We start from the raw sequence: 19767 nt of genomic DNA, 5'->3' as shown, positions 1-19767 counted from the left end.
CCATGGGGGAGGGGAAGGAAAAAAAAAAAAAAAAGAGGTTAGAGTGGGAGAGAGCCAAAGCATTAGAGACTGTTAAAAACTGAGAACAAACTGAGGGTTGATGGGGGGTGGGAGGGAGGGCAGGGTGGGTGATGGGTATTGAGCAGGGCACCTTTTGGGATGAGCACTGGGTGTTGTATGGAAACCAATTTGACAGTAAATTTCATATATTTAAAAAAAAAAAAAAAAAAAAAAAAAAAAAAAAAAAAGGCACCTTTTGCCAAGCCAAGGAAGTTCATTTCCACTCTTAGCATATAGTTCCTGTTATTGTTTTGGAAAATTTTGAATGGGCAATGAATTTTAATTAAGAAATTCCTGTCCGGTCATTGCTGTGACCTTTGGTTAATCTCCTTCAATCTATTATTGCTATAAGTCAAATTACATGTATGTTGTTTAATGTTCAAATACCCTAACATATTCCTACTTAGGCTGATAAGCATTGCTTGAAATACATAAATACTTTGCTGAATCTGGTCCTGTAATAATTTAACATTTTTAACTGCATGGAACTACATGAGAATGGTCCATCTGTTTGTTCACTCATTCAACAAACATTCAGAGATTCAATAAATATTAAGAACTTACTCCATAACGTACCCATATATATATAACACATACCATGGGGTAAATTCATCAGTTAAAAAGCAGACTGGCAGAATGGATAAAAAAAAGTTGATCCAACTAAATGCTGTCCAAAAAAGATTCACTTTAGAATCACAGACACAAATAAGTTGAAAATAAAAGGATGGAAAAAGATATACCATGTAAACAGTAACTAAAAGAGAGGTGGAATAACCGTATTAAGATCAGAAAATAATTAAACTTTAAACAAAAAATTCTCAGATACAAAGAACATTTTACAAGAAAAGGGTTAATACATCAAGAAGATATAAAAATTTTAAACATATAAGTACTTAACAAGAGTTCTCAAATACATGAAGCAAAAACTGGCAGAACTAAAAAGAGGAAAAGATCTACAATTATAGTTATTTTTGTATCCTACTTTCAGTAGTGAGTATCATATAGACAAAAGATCAGCAAGGGAATAGAAGATATGAATAACACTATAATCTAACTAGACCTAACAGGCATCTATACAGAGAACACTTAATTCAACAATAGCAAACTACATATTCTTCTCAAGCACACACACAATACTTTCCGGGACAGACTACGTTTTAGGCCATAAAACACATCTCAGTAAATATAAAAGTTATACTAAAACTTGTAAAGTATGTTTTTTTCTGGCCACACAGAATAAAATTAGAAATCTATGAGAGAAGGAAATTTGAGAAATTCACAAATTTGTGGAAATTAAAAGCAGAAGCCTAAATAATTCAAGGTCCAAGAAAAGTAACAAAGGAAAGTAATTACTTTGAGACAATTGAAAACAAAAACACAACAAACCAAAACTTGTGGAATGTAGTGAAGACACTGCTCAGAAAGTAATTTATACTGTGAGTGCCCAACACTTAAAAAGAAGAAAGATCCCAAATCAATCATCTAACTTTACACCTTGAGAAACTAGAAAAAGAAGAGCAAACTAAACCCAAAGCTAGCAGAATGTGGAAGGAAATAAGAAAAATTAGGGCAGAAAAAAAAATTAGAAGAAAGAAAAATAAAATAGAAAAACAATGGAGGGAGTCAATAAACCAAAAATTGGTTCTTTGGTAAAGTCAACAAAAATGACAAACCATCAGACACACAAAGAAAAAAAGAGAGGGAACTTAAAATGACTGGAAAGAACAGACAATATGATTAAGACTTAAAGAGACTGAATGAGTAATCAAAAAATTTACCAGAAATAAAGGTCAAATCCAAATGGCCTCACTGGTGAATTTTATCAAATGTTTAAAGAAAAATTAATGTAATTCTTCCACAAACTCATCTCAAAAAATGAAGAGAAGGGAATACTTCCTAATTATTCTAGGAAGACAGTACTCCCCTAATAACAAAACCAGGCAAAGACATGACAAAAAACAGGCCAATGTCCCCTGTAAATACATACGCAAAAGAACTCAGATAAAATTTTAGCAAACTAAATCTAGCAGCTCATAAAAAGGATTATACATCATGACCAAGTGGGATTTATTCCAGCTATGCAATGTTGGTTCAACATATGAAAATCAATTAATGTAATACACTATATTAATAAAACAAAGAAAAAAAACAAGGTCAATTTAATTAATATTAGAAAAGCATTTGACAAAACCCAACATCCTTTCATGATAAAGGCACTCAAACTCAAAATAGAAAGGAACTTCTTCAACCTGATAAAGAGTATCTACAAAAAAGCCATGGCTCATATCATAGTTAATGGTGAAAGACTGAAAGCTCCTCTCTAAAATCAGGAGTAAGACAGGCATGACTGGTCTTGGTAATTCAACACTGTACTAGAGTTTTAGCCAAGGTAATTAAGCAAGAAGAAGAAACAAATGGCATTCAGATTGGAAGGAAAAACTAAAACAACTTTTTATTTATTTTTAAAAAATATTTTTTTTGGGGGGTGAGGGGTAGAGAGAGAGGGCGATACAGAATCTGAAGCAGGCTCCATGCTCAACTGACTGAGCCACCCAGGCGCCCCATACTACTTTTATTTCTAGATGGCATGATTTTATATATACGAAACCATAAATAATCCAACTATTAGGGGCGCCTGGGTGGCTCAGTGGGTTAAACGTCTGACTTCAGCTCAGACAGTGATCTCATGGTTTGTGAGTTCTAGCCCTGCATAGGGCTCTGCGTTGACAATGCAGAGCCTGCCTGGGATTCTCTCTCTCTCTCTCTCTCCCACTCTCTCTCTCAAAATAAATAAATAAACTTAAAAAAAAAAAAGAATCCAACTATTAGGGCTAACAAACAAGTTTCATAAGGTTGCAGAATAAAAGCTCAATATACAAAAACTAGTATTTCTATATACTAGCAATACACAATCCAAAAATGAAATTAAAACATAATAGCATCAAAAAGAATGTAATACTTATGAATGAATTTACGAAAAGACACAGATATTGAAAACTACAAAACATCATTGAAAAAAAAATTAAAGACCGAAATTAATGGAAAGACATCCATTTTCATAGATTGGGGAGACTTAATATTGTTAAGATGGCAATAATCTCCAAACTGATCTTGGTTCAACACAATCACTATTCAAAATTCCAGCTATCCTTTTTTGCAGAAATTAACCATATGCTAACTGAAGTGACTCAGAATATCTAAATATCTTGAAAAAGAGGAACAAAGTCAGAAGACTCATACTTACTGATTTCAAAGCTTACTTCACAGCTACAGCAATGCAGTGTGTTACTGCATTAAGGATATACATACAGATCAATGGGACAGAACTGAGAGTCTAGAAATAAACTCAAATTTATAGTCAATTGATATTGGACAAGAGCTTCAAGACCATTCAGTAGGGAAAATGTAGTCCTTTCAAACAAATGGTGTTGGGACAACTAGATTTGCACATGCAAAAGAATAAATATGGATCCAAACTCTCATCACATACAAAAATTTAAAAAGTTTTTTAAATGTTTTTTTATTTATTTTTGAAGGAGAGAGAGACACAGCATGAGCAGGGGAGGAGCAGAGACAGAGAGAGGGAGGCAGGCTCCAGGCTCCGAGCAGTCAGCAAATAGCCCGATGCGGGGCTCGAACCCACAAACTGTGAGATCATGATCTGAGCCGAAGTCGGACGCTCAACCGACTGAGCCACCCAGGTGCCCCATCACATACGAAAATTTAAAAATTAAAATGAATCAAAGACCTGAACTTAAGAGGTAAAACTGTAACTCTGCTAGAAGAAAATATGGGTGTAAATCTTCATGACCTTGGACTAAGTAATGCTTTCTCAGGTATGAGAGCAAAAGCACAGCAACCCAAGAACATACAGATAAATCAGACTTCATCAAAAAGCACCAGCAGAAAAGATAAAATACATAAATAGGAGAAAATGTGGTCTAGTTTCCAGAATATATAAAGAACTCTTACAGTTCAACAGTAAAAAGATAATCAGCTCAATTAAAAAATGTAAAAGATATTTTACATGAATAGACATTTCTCCAGGAAAGATATACAAATGGCAAATAAGCAAAATGATATGAATGTTCTATATCATTAAGAAATAGCAATCAAAACCACAATGAGATATTACTTTACACCCAATAGATTAGCTATTTAAAAAAAGCAAAATGGAAAATAACTAGTGTTAGAGAGGATATGGAATATTAGAAACTTCTTCACTGTTGATGGGGATATAAAATAGTATAGCTGCTGTGGAAAACAGTTTGGTAATTAATTCAGTAAGTTAAACACAGAGGTTATCAAACTGACCAAGCAATTCCATTTCTAAAGAAAAACTCAAGAGAACTCAAAGCATACATCCACATGAAAACTTCCATGTTTTCAGCAGCACTGTTTGCAACAGAGTAAAAACAACCTAATTACCCATCAGCTAAGAAACAGATAACCAAAGGGAGTCTATCCATACAATGGCATATTTACTCATAAAAAGAAACGAAGGTCTCATTTATGCTACATGGATGAACCTTGAAACATTGTAATTTTAAGTGAAAGAATCCAGGCACACAGAGGCTACACACCGTATGACTCCATTTATATGAAATGTCCAGAAAGTGTAAATTTACTGACAGAAAGTAGAATAGTTGCCATTGGCTGAGAGGAAAGAGACATGATAACTGTTGACAAGTGCAGGGTTTTCTTTGGGGTGATTGAAAATGTTCTGGAAATAGTGCTGATAGTTGTACAACCTTGTGAATGCTAAAAGCTACCAAATGCATACTTTAAAACGGCAATTTCTTACAGTATGTGAATTATATCTCACTTTTAAATAGACTGTATTTGGGTATTTAAAGTGGTATTAAAGATTTTGGGGGTCCATGGGAGGGAGGTAGACGGAGTTAGGAAAGGGCAACAGAAGTATTTGTGTGGTGAACTACTTACTACCCTGACTAATGGTGGATACATGAACATAACACAGGTGATGAAACTGAATGGGATGAGGGCACAAAGAAGCAAGTGAGTCCAAGTCACGGTGGGAAATCTGAATAAAGTTGATGGATCGTATCAACATCGATATCCTGGCTGTGATGCTGTACTATGGTTATGCAAAATGTTACTATTCTGAAATCTAGGAAAACGTGTAGTGGTCTGGACGGTGGTTCTCAAAGAAATCATGCTAGATCCCTGAACTTCTGAATGCCATTTTACAGGGTCAAGTCTATGAGGATGAGGTGAATTTAAGGACTCTGAGATGAGGCGGTAGTCCTGGATTATCTGGGTGGGACATGTGTCATCACAGAAGAGACCCAGGGGGAGAGTAAGCATACAGAGGAGGAGGTGATACAAAGATGAAGGCAGAGGTTGGACTGATGTGGTCACAAGTCAAGAAATGCCTGCGGCCACCAGGAGGAAGAGGGAAGGTGCAAATTCTACCTTCCAGAGGGACTGCAGCCTTGCTGGCACTTAGTTCTCACTTCTGGCCTCCAGACCTATAAGAGGATGAATGTTTAGCATTTAGGCCACCAAGGTCGTGGTCATTTGTTACAGCAGCCAGAGTAAACACAGTACAGTGTACAAACAAGGGATCTCTCCACGTTATTTCCCACAATTGAACGTGACTCCACAGTTATCTCAATTAAAAAACAAAAACAAAACAAAACTCCCACAGGTCAAGCCATGTTTTAAGTCATGTGGAAATAGACAAGAGCCACTGCATTCATAGAACTTACGTTCTACCAGGAGAGACAAGCAAGGTAAAATTTATAGCGTATTTAGTGATGAAAAGAGCTAAAGGGGGCGGGGCAATCAAGGAAGGAAGAGATATATGATGTATCTGAGGGCAGAATAGGGGACAAAATGAAACTTTAGGGTGGCCATGGCAAGGCCTCACTCACTGGGAAAGTGTTGAATAAAGGAAGCAACCATGTAACAGAAGAAAGAGTATTCTAAGCAAAGGTTAAGGAGGGGGTACCACACCTCCACTGTAAGTTCCACACCAGTTTTTAGAACAAATTTCTAATACTCTTACATGATGTTGAATGGGGAAGTGAGGATTTCCCTTTCCTCTTAAACAACAGTACAGCTGGGATTGTCTGTGTCTTAGCTTTCGGAACACCGCCCTCTCGATTATCCCCCATACTTTAAGGGCCATTCCTTTCCAGACTCCTTTGCTGGGTCCTCCTTATTTTTCCCAACTTCTCAGTGTTGGTATATCTAAAGCCAAGTCCTTGGATCTATTTTTTTCCTCGTTTCTATTCTCATTCCCTAGGTGATCTCATAAAATCGCACAACTTGAAACACCCATTACAGGCTCACACATTTCAAATTTTTAACTCCAGCTTGCACCTTTCTCTTGAACTTCAGACTCTAATACTCTGCAGCTACTTGATGTCCCCATCTGGATGTCTAAGAGATAGTTTAGACTTAATGTATTCAAACAAAACTTCTAATTCCCCCCTCCCCTAAGTGTAATGACAATACGGTATTTCCATCATTTCAGAAAAAAACTTTAGAATTATCCACAATGATTCTCTTTAATGGCCGACATCCAATCCTTTATGTAATCCTGTTGTCACTACGTTCAAAATACACGTAGAACATGATTCCTTCGTACGAACTTCTAGCCTATCCAGGTCTCACCACCACCACCTCACATCTGGATTACTGCAAAGGCCTCCTAAGTGTTCCACTGTGTCCCCCTGCAATTTACTGTCGATATATATAGAGATATATATATATATAGCAGCCAGCTCACATCATTTTTCTTGGCCAAAACCATCCAATGATTTCTTATATCAAGAAAAAGCCAAAGTCCTTACAGTGGCTTACCAACCCCATATGATCGGAACCCCTAGGCATTCTCTAATATCATCTTTTCCAACTCTCTCCTTGGATTCACTCTACTCTGAGCACACTGGTCTTGCTACTTCTCAAGCCAAGCATACTGCTGGCATCGGGGCTTCTTACTGGCAGTTCCTACTGCCTGGCACCTTCTCACATGGCTCACTCCCTTACTTCTTCAGTCTTTCCTCAAATTTAATCTTACCAGGGAAACTTCCCTGAATACCTTACTTACATTTAAGATGGCAACTTTCCTCCCTACCACTTGGGATGCTCTTATCTCTTTCACGGTTTTATTTTTTCCTCAAAGAATTTTTCACCATTTAGCATACTGTATATTCATCATATACATATATATTATCGTATATAATAAATATTCACTTATTGCTTTCACAGCAGAATTAAGTCATATGAGGACAAGAACTTTGGCAATTATATTAGTTTCTGGTTTCTTGAGTGATTAAAAGTATCTAATTGATACATATCTATAGAAACTATATAGTATATCCTCTTCAAAAACAATATATTAAAATGCTTAATGCCAAATATTCACTTCTCAAATTGTAACTTATTCCTTTGTAAAGTTTATTTATTTGAGAGAGAGAGAGAGAGACAGAGACAGAGACAGAGAGAGAGAGAACGAACCCCAAACAGGCTCCTTTCTTTCAGTAGAGAGCCCAGTGGAGGGCTCAATCTCATGAACCGTGAGATCATCACCTGAGTCAAAATCAAGAGTCAGATGCTTAACCAACTGAGCCACGCAGGTGCCTCTGCAACTTATTGTTAATATTTTGGTTCCAATGTTGTTTCTATATAGTTCAATTAGATTTATTCACTCATTTATATTCTTTTATTTGATTCTCATAATCCACTTCTCATTTCTGGTTTTAATATCCTTCTTCTTAAGTATATTTTTAATAGTTCTTAGTCTTATTTTTATTAAAAATGTTTTATTTTGCCCTTAATCCTTAAAGGTAGCGCAGGTCATTACAGATTACAAAGGTTTAGAAAAATGGAAGGTTATTCTAGCAACTTTGGGCATATACCTGCATAGCTGTTGATTTTGATTTATTTATGTTTCACTGAGTTTGAGCTTCTCTGATGACAACTTAATACATTCTATTTGTGAATCTAAAGTTATAAGGAGAAGAGACCTTTTTTCCCCTATCTTAATACTAAAGTATAAAACCAGAAACACCCAATTATGGTAAACAGTAGGAAATACTAACTTAAGAGGAACAGTTAAAAAAACAAAAAAAAGGAGCAGCTCCATATAATGACCGTACTTACCTCAATAAAGCAGGAAGCAAGAAATAGATTAGGGAAATGTCCATATACCTAACTTCCTGTTAGGTCTCATTAGCATGAATTTAATCCATTGTTGTATGGGTTACAAAGCTCTAGAACAGAGATAATAATGCAACTACCAAATTTCAATCTTAAGCTAAATTTAACTTGGAGCAAGAGAGGATGTTTTAAAATTATTTGCACAAATGAAGAAAAAGAGAGGAAATGGATGTAATGGTTTTGTAACAAAGTAAGACCATAAGGGGAGGCGGAACACAAGCTGAGTTTAAACCAGGAATATAAAATGCCATTCTTTATTTCTTAAAAGGAGAGAGAATACTGTATTTGCTAATTTTAGAACTAGCGTGCGTGTGTGGCATTACATTATTAATAATGCACCTCATTCAAGGCAACCGAAGAGCCTGCCTAACCTGCTGAGGCCTTTCCTGCCAAGGCTGCTGGGAACGAATGACCAATGACCAATAAAGGAGAGCTCCATAAAGCTGAACTGATGCAAAGGCAACAACTTAAAAAGGAATTAGGAAATCATATGTAATTTGCCATACTGTAAGGTTCATAAACAAGTGCCTTGAGGCAAACAGATTTATTTTATTTCTCATGGTTTAAGAGTTTTACTCATATCTTCCACCAAACAGAACCTACCTTTTTATTCCCTGAAATGTACTGCTAGCCATGTCTATGATGCCTCCGGTTGGCCTTGCCACTGCTCCAACTAAACCTTTCCCGACACCTTTGAAGAAACCAGCTGCTCCTTCTTTTTGAGCTCCTAGAAAGAAAAACAACAAAGGTTTAGGCAAGTGAATCATGAGAGAAAACAGAATCAATTTGTGAAAGACCTGGTAATACACATCACCTAAAGGAATATACTTGCCTTTGATTGGTTTTGTAACAATTCCCGTTATGCCACTTACAAAACCCTAGAGGAAAAGCACAATTAAAAATTTTTAATACTTTCAACATGATGCTTTGAAAAACCAAGTCTGGCTTACAAAAAAAAAAAAAAAAAGAGTTTTGCTCTCTAGATACTATAAGAATCAACACACTGTCCACGTATTTTAGTTAAACAGAATGCTTTTGGAGGCTATGGACATATTTTATATAGGACACAACCCCCTGCTTCTCCGATATCTAAATAACACTTGAAGGAGTGCAAGTTAAATGTCTATTTAAAAAAAAAATTTTTTTTTGATGTTTATTTTTGAGAGAGAAAGACAGACCGTGAGCAGGGGAGGGGAGGAGACAGAGGGAGACACAGAATCTGAAACAGGCTCCAGGCTCCAAGCTGTCAGCACAGAGCCCGACACGGGGCTCGAACTCATGGACCACGAGATCATGACCTGAGCCGAAGTTGGACATTCAGCCAACTAAGCCGCCCAGGCGCCCCAATGTCTATTTTCATATTCATAGAATGTGGCCTTATAAAATGGCCCCTGCTGTGTTTACAACCCTGGGAAACTTCTTACAGAAACCAAGCCTTTTCCTCCACGAGTGATGCCTTCTCTAAGACCCGCTGGTTGCTTATTCATGGCTTCTCTTCTCTTCTGTTGGTAGTCTTCATCCATAGTCATAGCTGCCACCCCTTTCGCCATAGCATTGGTGATTTTAGAGGCAGCACCAGCTAATCCACCTGGCAGAAATTACAATATTTTTAGTAAAAGCAAAGGCATCATTGCTTTAGCATAATCATACCTGGTAGGCATTCTGTTTCTTACCGACAGCTCCACCAACTAGTGCCTTCAGTCCTAGGGCCATCCCCTCCACAAACTCTTCAGGACCCTGGATGGCTCCCTAAAGGGTCAAATAACAACAAAGAAGGTTATATTTTATTTTAAAGGTGAACTTATTAATATAAATTAATATATGCCTAGAGGAAGTGACACCAGCAAAAAACTGAACATCATAACAGAATTCTCAGAGATACTTCACGACGTTGAAAGTAACAACAAGTTGATCCAAATGCAGGAATAGGACTATTCACCAAAGTGTACAAATGATGTTTTGCTCTGTAATGTAAGTTATAAGAACATAACCACAAACTACTCCTGATAATTTTTGTAAAAGAAATAATAGCACTTTAATTCTTAATATTTCTTATGTTTTAAATTATACTGTACAATATAATAATATAGTAATAGTTTTATTTTTTGATTGCCCTCTCATTTAAAAGTGAAAGTAAGAGAGTTTTAAATGTTTTAACAGAAGATTTTAAGGGACACCAAACAATAATTTTTGCCCCTGATTAACATTGCTGTGCACACTGTCCACCTGCATAGTTATTTGTACTGTCCCCACAATTGTGCAAAGACTGCCTGTCTATGGTGATCTTCCTCCTCTATCGAGTGAAGTTTATTGACCTTTAATATTCCAACAGAACACTTAAAATTCAATGTATCTTAGGAAAGTCTTAAGTTTAAATTTTTAGGGAAAAGGTAAACGTATCCCTCCAAAATTTTCCATTATCTCTTACCATTGTTTGCTGCAAAATCATGTCCTTCTGTTGTGTCTCCCAAAATCTATTTACACACACACCTCAAGTTAACAACTGGATGCATTATTTATTCAAAGTATTAGCAATATGTTGTACAATGCAAGAATAACTATTTTATTACCTGGTAAGGTTCATAAAAAAATGCTTCCACACCTTCAGAAAATTCTCTAATCAAGCCAAAGGGATTTCCCAAAACTTCAAGCCCAAGAATGAGTACGTACATTTGCTTAATGGCCTGAAAAATGAAATACAAACTTAATTAGATATTCAGGAAATTTTTTAAATTCAATGTTTTGTTTGTTTGTTTGCTTTTAGGTCAACACCCTCATCACCAATTTTAACACCTAAACCGTATCATCCTATTCATCACTAGTTTTGTTTTTAAAAAGTGATTTGGTGTTAAGAGTTTTAGAAATAATATATTTACATAAAGCTTTAGAATATTCAAAATTCTTTCACGTTTACAACTATGTCTGACGGTTACTATTACCACCATCATTTTAGAGACTGGAAAAACATGCAGACCAAATGATAACCTGGGCCACGTAACAGGTAAATGGCAAAACTGGAATCTTAACCCACACATCTTGACTCAGGCTTAGTGATCTGTGCATTATAAGACAGCTGTCTCAGATGCTGTAAGTTATATCAGAAGATACGGGAGTCTTTCTAAAGGTGGAAAAAAATCCATTAAAGTAATATATATAGCTGACTCAACAATACAATTACATTAAAAATAGCCTGTGTTCACCAGCTAGTTACTAATGAACAGTTTCCCTTGAAACTATTTTTTTAAGTAAGTTTGGTGAATTGCTTAGTTAATATTTTATTTAAAAATGTCTTAAGTCCGCAATGATCCAGAAGAGACCAGTCAGTGGAAAAACAACAACAACAGGAGGGCAAAAAATTGAAATGGTGATAGGGCTCAATTTCTTTCTACAATTCTGAGAAAAAAAAGTTACAAAATTTTGAACATGGCTGCTCACTTAGCCTTGTCACATCTACATGTAAGACACAAAATGTTTCACTATTTTATATTAATCTGTCCCTTTGTAAAATAATCTCAGACAAACCTGTTTTGAATAGTGTCTTACTACTTCAGATTGTAGTTCAGATGCTGTATGGAACTGATAGTTGAGTTCAAAAAATGCAAGCCTGAAAAACACATAAATATGTGTGGGTACGTATCAAGGGAGAAGAGGGAGAGAGGTGAAGAGAATGCTTTTAATATTAATGAGTGGTTTCATTTTCTTTAGAATTTTTCTCCAAATCTTTCCTTTCAGTACAGTCCTGTGCCAATCAGAAAATTTCCTCTTTCACATGTATCTCTGCTTATTCTGGTCAAAGAACATCTAAGAGTCTTATGGAAGCTACGGATCTTAGGCTCAGAAAAGCCACCTATACATACTTTCACGTAATTTAGGGGATTCAGAGACCCTCTGAATTCCATTCATACATATAGACTCTATTACTCAACTCTGTCCTATCACGGCCCATAAAGAAAATGTCTGACACCTGAGACAAGTGGAAGAGGATGCTCAAGAATGGCCAGGGTTCAGTCGCTGCAGGTCCTGCCTGATCAACTGACAGGTGAGGAATCCAGGTCAGTTTACTTTTAACCTAGTCACAGCACATATCAGATCCACGACGTGGGAAGCTCTGTGTTAGCAGGTAAGATAGCAGCGGGATTAGAGATCTTACCCTATTCTCAATGTCTTCAAACCTATGTTCTTTATGTCCTATGTTCTTTAATTCATTACCTAACTTTATCTGGATTTAGAATTGCATCGTGCTGGGATCACTGATTCTTACCATTGTTCTTCATAATCTTTCCAGGTGCTACCTGAAAAGGTCCTTGTCATCTGAAATCTCCACTCAGACTTCCTGTCTCTTTGGTCAGATATTCTAATAGCTTCCATGATGACTCCCACTAAAATGTAAATTCTTGGCTCCCTTCATTTCCACTACCATGGCATTCATTTTGTTCTAGCCACATATGCTTTAAAGAGTCTTGATCCTATTAAATCTTGAAACCACATCTTTGAAGCACCATACCTTTGAGCACACACAGCTTCTTAGGAATCCTCCCCAAGGCCTGAAAGGCCTTATATAATGCACAAACTTGTATGGCCTCTGTCTCTCTTTCTTAAGGAAATTATTTAATAATTGTTCTGTTTCTTAACAGTTAAGGCTTGGCAGGTAATATGTTAAATTATATTCCATTTAACAGTAAAGACCGTATTTGCCTCTGATCTGCAATGTCCTTTACACACTTTTCACTTATAAAGTTTTTACGTAAATATAAAATGGGCTTTTCGTCAATTTACAGATTTGAATATTACACATACTTAAAAACTACATCTTGTACATCTGTAAGAGTCGCACCAATACTCTTCAGCAGAAGATTTAAGGAATGAACCGCCATCAGTCCTTCCTGTTTTTCTGAATCTTTAGCTTCTTCTCTACCCGAACGCAGTGAAACACTTAAGTGCAACTAAAGAGATAAAGAGAGAAATATTTCAAGCACTATTTTCAAAATGACAATTTTAGCTTTTAAAATTCAATCTTATTTTAAATTTACTACACCATAAAGAAGATTTCAAAATTATCTAGATTATATCAAAATTATTATGTAAAAAGTTAAAGGAATTTAAAATTGAACACAATTCTTTTTAAATTTTAAATTCAGCAATACAGACTACTATGGCATTTAGGTTCAATCCGATTCTTTTGGTACACCTAGGAAAATAGTAATTTGTATACATCTTTAAATAATATTAATAATCTAGAAGTTGAGGTTTTTGAAATGACTCAAGTATCACCAAAAGTAAGTGTTTCAACTATTACAATTAAGTTAGCACATTGAAAACAGTTAAAACACACTTTCGTATCATATGCACATACACGGTATACATACATAGCTATACAATAATTTTCTTCAAGTATTACGTAATTCAGAAACTTTGTGTTAAGAACTTATATTTAGTTCCATTCAACTTCCAGTTTTTAAATCGAGGTTACTTTATGAATTAATTGAAAACTTAAAGACTATAGTTATTAATATTATAGTGCATTATTTGAAAGTTGCTAAGAGTAAATAAATCTTAAAAGTTCCCATACAAGACAAAAAAATTTTTAACATGTATGGTGATGGATGGTCATTTGACTTATTGTGGTGATCATCTCACAGCGTATATAAGTAATGAATCATCACCTTATACACCTGAAACTAATGTATGTTCTATGTCAATTATAATTCAATAAAAAAATATACAATCATACACACAATTTTGAAAACTGTCATTAAGCATGTTAATAGAAAACTAAGGTAACATGATATTAGGTCAAGATATAAACATGTAAGTTCATGTTTTACGTGGGCCCAGTATTATTTCCACATGGTGAAAAATTGTTATAAGTATAAATAAAAATTTTAAAGGATTATTCCTTACTTTTTACTTATTTACAGAATTTATATACTATTAGAGAACATAATTTACATGCTCATCTCTCCACACAGATCAAGTCAATTTGCTATTACTTAGATTATCAAGGATAATAAAAAAGAGACTTTTCTCCTACCTTGATGGGAGATATATGAAAGTATTCATAGAGACTGACTTGTGATGAATCTACTAATGAAGCTGTTTTATATTCTTCTTGGAAAGCTTCTATATCTTTATGAAAAAGTTCAACCTATAAGAAACAAAGTATTAAAAACTTAAGGGATTCATCTGTACGAGTTCATACACTGCAGAACACTTCCTTACAACATCCAGATTCAACGTTCCTTGTGATTGGAAAGTTACTGCATCAAAAGGGAACCTAACACTTCTATTGTTAGTAAAGCTCTGTCCCTTACTCACAAACTGATAAGCATATCTTCTATGTTTCCATCTAATCCATTAAAAACATTAAGCTTTTATTCTTGGGACTACAAAGCTTATCCCAAAAAGCTACTATAATCCAGCTCACCAATACTTTTTTTATGTGATTTATTTCTGGGGGATGGGGGTGGGGGTGGGGCGCCAGCCCGTGTACAAGTAGAGGAGGGGCAGAGAGAGAGAAGAGAGAAAGAATTCCAAGCAGGCTTCACACTCATTGCAGAGCCTGACACAGGGCTCAATCTTACAACCTTGAGATCATGACCTGAGCTGAAATCAAGAGTCAGACACTTAATGGATTGAGCCACCCAGGTGTCCCTCCATCAACACCTTCTTAGGAATACAGATTTCTTAAATATAATCACATTCCACTTATAGCTTTTTGGTAAATACTGACATCTACAGAGGCCAGTAATATAAATCAAAAAGGGGAAGGTCCTGAAAATGACGTTGCATAAAGTGATAATGGCTTTCATTTTTGAATCGTTAATTCTCTTTCAAACACTCACAAATCTAAGTTACTTCTATGTGTTGAGAAATAGCCCAACATTCATATTTAACCCATCATCAAAAATATCAAAATGATAGCCTTATTAAAAGTTGAGTATCTGGAAACTACTTCTGGGTTGACAGTGTGAGGGGATCTTTAGATCAGCTTCCCCAGTGAAACTGGTGAAATTTAAAAAAAGCAAAAAAACCCCCCAAAAAACCCCACTTATTTAAGGCCTCTACGAATGAACCTAAGGGTACAAGCAAATTAAACATCTTTTCAAGAAAATCTACAAACATTTGGTAAGAAAAGTGAATCTGTGGTATCTGAACAAGGAATACTCTCTTAGTGCCCCCTCCTAGTTCAATAAGCCATAACACCACTGTAGACTGCTATACTCAAAAACACAAAGCTCCCTTTCTGCCTAGTCTCCCTCAATGGTATACTTTCCTCCTGGGAGGCATAAAGGTGTCAGCATTTCTCATCCTGCCCCCAGCTACCAGCGCTAATGCTACATTACAGGGATGGGAGAGCTTCCATTCCCTGCCTGGCCTCTACTCATGGAACAAAGGCTCTAATTGTGTGTAATGTCACTGAGAATACTGGGTTCTGATCACTCTTGTTCCTCCCCCAGCTCTGAAGCTCTGGTTCAGATTTTACCTGGGGTGTAGGGAGGTGGACAGCAAAGAAACTTTGAAATAGTTCCTAATCTTTTCCCAAAAAAATTGCCTTCAACTACAAGAGAGTGTGAAGAAGTTCAAGCGTAGGCTTTGGGAAACAGTGAATGTCATGGTGAAAGCCAATTAGACAGAAAACCATTGATTCAATGAAGATACAGCCTAAACTGTAGTCCTGTTAGTTTTCATGAGAGAAATGGGCAGAGACAGTTTAGAGGGGGTCTTCCCAGCCTCAGAACAAATATGATCTCCAGATCAATTCCTTCAAAAAACCCCTCAAGTTTGATTGGATTAGTCTGCAGAGCAATTTGTGGCCTAAGGTACTGTTGAAAAAAAATAAAGCAATCAGCTGGCAATTGTGGAGTATATATATCAGCAGGGTGTGGTTGTGGAAAGAGAAGAAGGCCCAGCCCCAAAACCAGATATTCCAGGATGACAGTGGGTGTTGCAAATCTTCACCTTTCTGAGCAACACCAAAAGCTGAACACCACAGGGAAAGTCAGCGGTGTGGGTGGGATAGACTTCAATATAAAAATCTAGTCACTAAATGAATAAATAAGCTAGAAACAATAATAAACTATGGAGGAGAGGGCCCGGTAGCCAGTTTTTATAGTATATTACTTAAAATGTCCAGTTTCTAACCAAAAATTATGAGATATGCAAAGCCATAGCAATGTATGAACCATACACTGGGAAAAAAGCAGGCAAAAGAAACTGCCTGTGAGATGTGACCAGATTGGATTAAAATACTTCAAAGTAACCACTGTAAATATGTTCAAAGAATTAAAGAAAACCATATTTAGGAAAGTAAATTATGATGACAATGTCTTATCAAATAGATTCTATCAATACAGAAGGAGAAAGATTAAATTAAAAAGTCCTATGAGAAATTCTGGAATTGAAAACTGTAACAAATGGAAAATTCACTAGAACGAGGTAACAGTGGATTTGAGTTGATAGAAGGAATATAAACACTATTATATGCTAAACTGGATGCACTGCTTCATTAGTGAACTTGAAGATAAAGTGTTATAGATTATGCATTCTGAAGAACAGAGAAAAAAGAGGAAAAATGAACAGTCTCGGAGAAATGTGGGGCACTGTTAAGCATACTAACATATACAGTATGGGAGTATAAGGAGGAGGAGAGAGAAAAAAAGAAAAAAAATATTTGAAGAAATAATAGCTGAATACTTTCTAAAATCACTGAAAACACTACTAAACTATGTATCCAGGAAGCTAAATGAACTCCAAGTGCATAAACAGAAAGAAAGTCACAACAGATACATAATAGTAAAATTACTGAAAGTCAAAGACAAGGAGATAATCTTAAAAACAAGAACAGAAAAGCAACCCATTATATAAGAAGGATCCTGATAAGATTAATGGTTGACATCCTGGCAGAAAGGAGGCAAGAAGGGAGTGGGCTAACATATTCAAAGCACTAAATGAAAAAAAAAAAAAAAAAAAAAAAAAAAAGCCAACCAAGAATCCTATACACAGTATAGCTACCTTTCATAATGAAGGGACATAAAGACATTCCCAGATAAACAAAAACTGAGTTTACTGCTAGCAAGTGTGTTTTACAAGAAATACTAATGAGATTCCTCAGGCTGAAGGCAAGTGACCCCAAGTAGTAATCAGAACTCAAATAAAAAACAAACAAACAACAGCCAGCACTGGTGTGAAGACGATTATGCAAGTATAAAAGATGGTAAAAATATATAATCTTTTCCTCTTCTTTTAATTCAAAAAGCAAATGACTAAATTACATATGTATAAAAAATCTACTGTTGGGCCGATGACAGACCAATATCCCATGAATGTAAACACAAAAATCCTCAACAAAATACTACCAAACCAAACAAATATTTACAAAATTTATATATGTGACCAAGTGGGATTCATCCCAGGTATAGAACGGTTGTTTTAACATCCAGTGTAATATAATCAATACAACGAAAACCATATGATCATCCCAACAGATGCAGAAAAAACATATGACAAAACGTGACATACTTTCATGATAAACACTTAATAAACTGGCAATATTAGCGAACTCAACCAGATGAAGGGTTATCTGCAAAAAATCTACTGTTGATACCATAATTAATGGTGAAAGACTGAAAGCTTTCCCTTTAAGATCAGAAACAAAGCAAGGATGTCTGCTCTTGACATGTCTATTCAATGCCGTACCTTGTACTAGAGGTTCTAGCAGGGCAATTAAGAAGAAACAAAAGTCATCCAGATTGGATCAGAAAGGAAGAAGTAAAACTATTCTCAAATGGCATGATCTTATATAAGGAAAACCCACAAAACAACTAGTAGAGCTAACAAATGAGTTCAGAAAGACTGCAGAATACAAGATCAGTATAAAAACATTAAGTGTATTTCCATACACTTGCAATGAACAAACCAAAATGAAATTAAGAAAACAATTTTGTTCATGCTATAAGAAAAGAAATATTCAATAATGAATATAACAAAAGCCAAATTTACGCTCTGAAAATCATACAACGGTGTTGAAAGAAAGTAAATCTACATTACATAGAAGACATTCAGTGTTTAAAGACTGTAAGACTCGGGGGTGCCTGGGTGGCTCAGTCGGTTAAGCGACCGACTTTGGCTCAGGTCATGATCTCACAACTTGTGAGTTCGAGCCCCGCATCAGGTTCTGTGCTAACAGCTCGGAGCCTGGAGCCTGCTTCAGATTCTGTGTCTCCCTCTCTCTCTGCCCCTCCCATGCTCATGCTCTGTCTCTCTAATAATAAATAAACATTAAAAAAAAAAAAAAAAAAGACTGCAAGACTTAATAATGTTAAGATGTCAAAACCCTAAGGCTAGTATATAGATTCAATGTAATCCCTGTCAAGCCCCCAGATGACTTCTCCAAAGAAATTGTCCAGCTCACTCTCAAATTCATGCGGAATTGCAAAAGGACCCTAAATAGTCAAAACAATCTTGAAAAAGAAGAAAGTAGGAGGATTCATAATTTTCAATTTCAAAACTTACTACAAAACAATAATAATCAGGACAGTGCAGTATTGGCACAAAGATGGACTTAGAGAGCAATGGAATAAAACCATATATTTATGATCAACTGATTTTTGACAAGGGTACCAAGACCATTAATGAGGAAGGAATAGTCTTTCAACAAATGGTATTGGAACAATTGAAGAGCCAAATGCAAAAGACTGGTGATCCTGGACTCTTATACCACGTACAAAAATTAACTCAAAATATATGAAAGACCTGATTGTAAATAATGCTTAGAACATAGGGCTAAATCTTTATTACCTTAATAATCTTGAATTTCACAAAGGACTCTTAAAGATGACACCAAAAACATGAGCAACAACAAGAGAATTCAGACTTCATTAATATTAAACTTTTGTACTTGAAAAGACATTAGGAAAGTATAACTGAACATACAAAGTATTTGCAAATCATAGATCTGATATAGAACTTGTATTCAGAATATATAAAGAACTTTTACAATTTGATAATAAGGAGCCAACCTATTTAATAACAGGCAAAAAATCTGAAAGACATTTCTCCAAAGAAGATATGTAAATGATCAATCAACACATCAAAAGATGTTCAGTCATTACTCATCCGGTATATGCAAATCAAAATTACAAAGATATACTTCACATCTACTACGATGGCTAGAATTCAAAGGACAGATAATAACAAGTGTTGATGATGACACTGAAATTAGAATCATACATTTTATATGATTTTAACTTGTACACAAATATTCACAGCAGTATTATTCATAATAGCCTAAATGTGGAAACAGCACAAATGTCCCTACCTGATGAATGGATTAACAAAATGTGGCATATCCACAGAGCACTGGCTATATACAATATGGAATGCATCTATAACAACAGAGTATTCGTTGGCCAGAAGTACTGATAGATGCTACAACCTGAATGAACCTTGTCAACATCATGCTAAGTGAAAGCAGCCCCTCCCTTCCAAATAACTACGCAGTGTATGGTTCTATTAATA

The 19767-nt window shown here is 35.6% G+C and overlaps 1 protein-coding gene across 1 annotated transcript in view; it reads right to left on the bottom strand.

The window, feature by feature from the left end:
- Positions 1–19767, bottom strand: part of VPS13A (vacuolar protein sorting 13 homolog A) — a 234969-nt gene that overhangs the window by 3668 nt on the left and 211534 nt on the right. Inside the window, 8 exon segments of the mRNA XM_042913973.1 lie at positions 8854–8977; positions 9083–9128; positions 9675–9838; positions 9924–9999; positions 10821–10934; positions 11773–11854; positions 13048–13193; positions 14282–14395. Coding sequence (XP_042769907.1) covers positions 8854–8977; positions 9083–9128; positions 9675–9838; positions 9924–9999; positions 10821–10934; positions 11773–11854; positions 13048–13193; positions 14282–14395 — 866 coding nt within the window.

The sequence above is a fragment of the Panthera leo genome, chromosome D4 (genome assembly GCF_018350215.1).
Source record: "Panthera leo isolate Ple1 chromosome D4, P.leo_Ple1_pat1.1, whole genome shotgun sequence".
Taxonomy (NCBI): domain Eukaryota; kingdom Metazoa; phylum Chordata; class Mammalia; order Carnivora; family Felidae; genus Panthera; species Panthera leo.
This window is presented reverse-complemented; position numbering and strand designations above follow the sequence as displayed.